At 50.2% G+C, this 2,329-nt stretch overlaps 1 protein-coding gene across 1 annotated transcript in view; it reads left to right on the top strand.

Moving 5' to 3' along the window:
* The first annotated feature begins 19 nt into the window (after positions 1-19).
* PHF19 (PHD finger protein 19) overlaps positions 20-2,329 on the top strand; it is a 27,553-nt gene continuing 25,243 nt past the window's right edge. Inside the window, exon 1 of the mRNA XM_018564655.1 lies at positions 20-78. Within this exon, the coding sequence (XP_018420157.1) occupies positions 62-78 (17 nt within the window). The 5' untranslated portion in view covers positions 20-61. The remainder of the gene's footprint in view (positions 79-2,329) is intronic.

Raw genomic sequence — 2,329 nt, 5'->3', positions numbered from 1 at the left:
AGAAGTGAAACGTCCGTAATTCGCGGGAAACTCCGGAGAAGATGGCGAGAGAGATCGAGAGATGACCGCACGGCGCAGGTACCATCCAATACTAGACCCCATTACCAAATATTACCTCCCTGCTTTGTTGCCCTCCGACATCCGCATATAGCCGTCACCTGCCCATCCACAGTCACGGAGGGGTTAATAGTCAACTTGAAGTGAACCTGTCATGAAGAATCATGCAGGCTGTCATTGCTGATCTGTGCTTCTACTAATGCTTGTTGCCTGGCTGTCATGCGGATCTGTGGCTTTGATACTTTTAGTCAGTGCCTGAAGCAATTATGCAGATCAGGGTTTCAGAATGTACTAGTTGCATGCTCTGGGCCACTTACTTAGAGTGTCAAAGCCAGAGGCTCAGCATGACTGCCAGGCAAATAGTATTAGCATATGGAATTCTGTCAGTCTGGACCCTTTCTTTTATTTTAGTCTAACGTCAGCCAGACTCTTACCCTACTAAATCAGGGGTTTAAATAAGGCAGGGCTCCACCCATGGACATGTGAGGGTTAAGTCTGTCACCCAGGGGTTAATGGTGAGGCTGGGCTCTAACCTCTGGCCACCCAGGGGTTAATGTCAAGGCTGGGATCTGCCTCTGGCCACCCAGGGGTTAATGGCGAGGCTGGGCTCTGGCCACCCAGGGGTTAATGGCGAGGCTGGGCTCTGGCCACCCAGGGGTTAATGGCGAGGCTGGGCTCTGGCCACCCAGGATTAATGGTGAGTGTGGTCTCTACCCTCTGGCCACCCAGGGGTTAATGTCAAGGCTGGGATCTGCCTCTGGCCACCCAGGGGTTAATGGCGAGGCGGGGCTCTGGCCACCCAGGGGTTAATGGCGAGGCGGGGCTCTGGCCACCCAGGGGTTAATGGCGAGGCTGGGCTCTGGCCACCCAGGATTAATGGTGAGGCTGGGCTCTGGCCACCCAGGATTAATGGTGAGGCTGGGCTCTGGCCACCCAGGGGTTAATGGCGAGGCTATTTTCTGATTACTAAAGGGTTAATGTAGGGACTGGGCTATTCTTCTGGTCACTAGGGGTTAATTGGGTCATTGCTGTAGGGCAATGGAGGGATGGGGCATATGCTGTAGGTTGGGGGTGAATACGTGTGATAATATAGGGTGTGCAGTCACCCCTGTGTACTATTGTGGGGTACGCCCTATGCTTGATTGTTATTTTCAAGAAAATGAAGTTCAATCATAGTGGCATCATAGGGCAGTTGCACCCCAATTTATAAAAACTGGAGCAGACAAAATCTGGAGCAGTTGCCCATGGCAACCAGTCTGCTTCTCTCTTCAGTTTGTTCAGTTAAGATTTGAAAATGAAAGAGAGAAGCTGATTGGTTGCCATGCACAGCTGTTCCAGATTTTGTCTGCTCCAGTTTTGATAAATCCCCCCCCACCCCAGTGTTTGCAGAATATGTGGGGGACCCTACTGACTCCTGTGTGCATGTGCCTGGTCATTCTGAGGCACTTACCTGATTGTACAATCTCCTTTAGATTTCCTACCATCTATCTATACATTGGATTGTCTGTCTGGCTACATGACTGTTGGTATACATAACGGGGATTGTACAGTTAGATTGTAAAGTGTGTGTGATCAGCTCTGGACCTTCATTTCTCACATCTGCTAAACTTCTCGCTTGTACATCATGTGGGTGTGCTGGCCCTTTAACTCCCTGTGTGTCTACATGGTAGTGGATGACGCTCCCTCATCAGATGACCCGTTCGGGGTGTTGGGCCGACTTTGACAGTTTGAAGTTCTCTCCTGTCAAATGATGCACAGTGTTTTTTTCTTTCTTCCTTTTGTGCATTTTGAAGCGGCCAATCGTCTTCAAGCCGGCTTATGTGTATTTTTGGCTGACCTGCCGGATGCTTCCTGTAACGGATGAGGGAAGGCGCCGGGGGCGCTTGCTCGAGGTGGGGAATATCAGCCTGCGGTCCTGCAATGCAGTGACTGAGATCAAGATGTCAGTGCAGCACTGACAGATGGCTGAACACTGGCTGCTTTTTGTGAAGAGAAGTCGGAAACAAAACTCCTTTTCCCTCCATGGATTTCTCTCATCCTCACAGTGATGTCTCTCCCAAGCTGCCCTCCCATCAGTTAACTTGTCTCCATGATGACATGCTGTGTTCCTCATACCTTGGAGCTGTCACTTGTCCTGGATCTTTCACAGATGGGAGTTTGGTTATTTGCGGCAGCCGTTGTGGTTAGTGAGTAATGGTGACTCGCCAATATTATGGTTGTGCATGGAGAGCTTATTGGAATCATCTGCATGTAGAGTTCCTCTTTAGGTCAC

This window comes from Nanorana parkeri, unplaced genomic scaffold (genome assembly GCF_000935625.1).
Source record: "Nanorana parkeri isolate BGI_ZX_2015 unplaced genomic scaffold, ASM93562v1 scaffold770, whole genome shotgun sequence".
Lineage (NCBI taxonomy): Eukaryota > Metazoa > Chordata > Amphibia > Anura > Dicroglossidae > Nanorana > Nanorana parkeri.
Note: the sequence above shows the minus strand (reverse complement) of the source record. Positions and strands in the feature narration are given on the sequence as shown.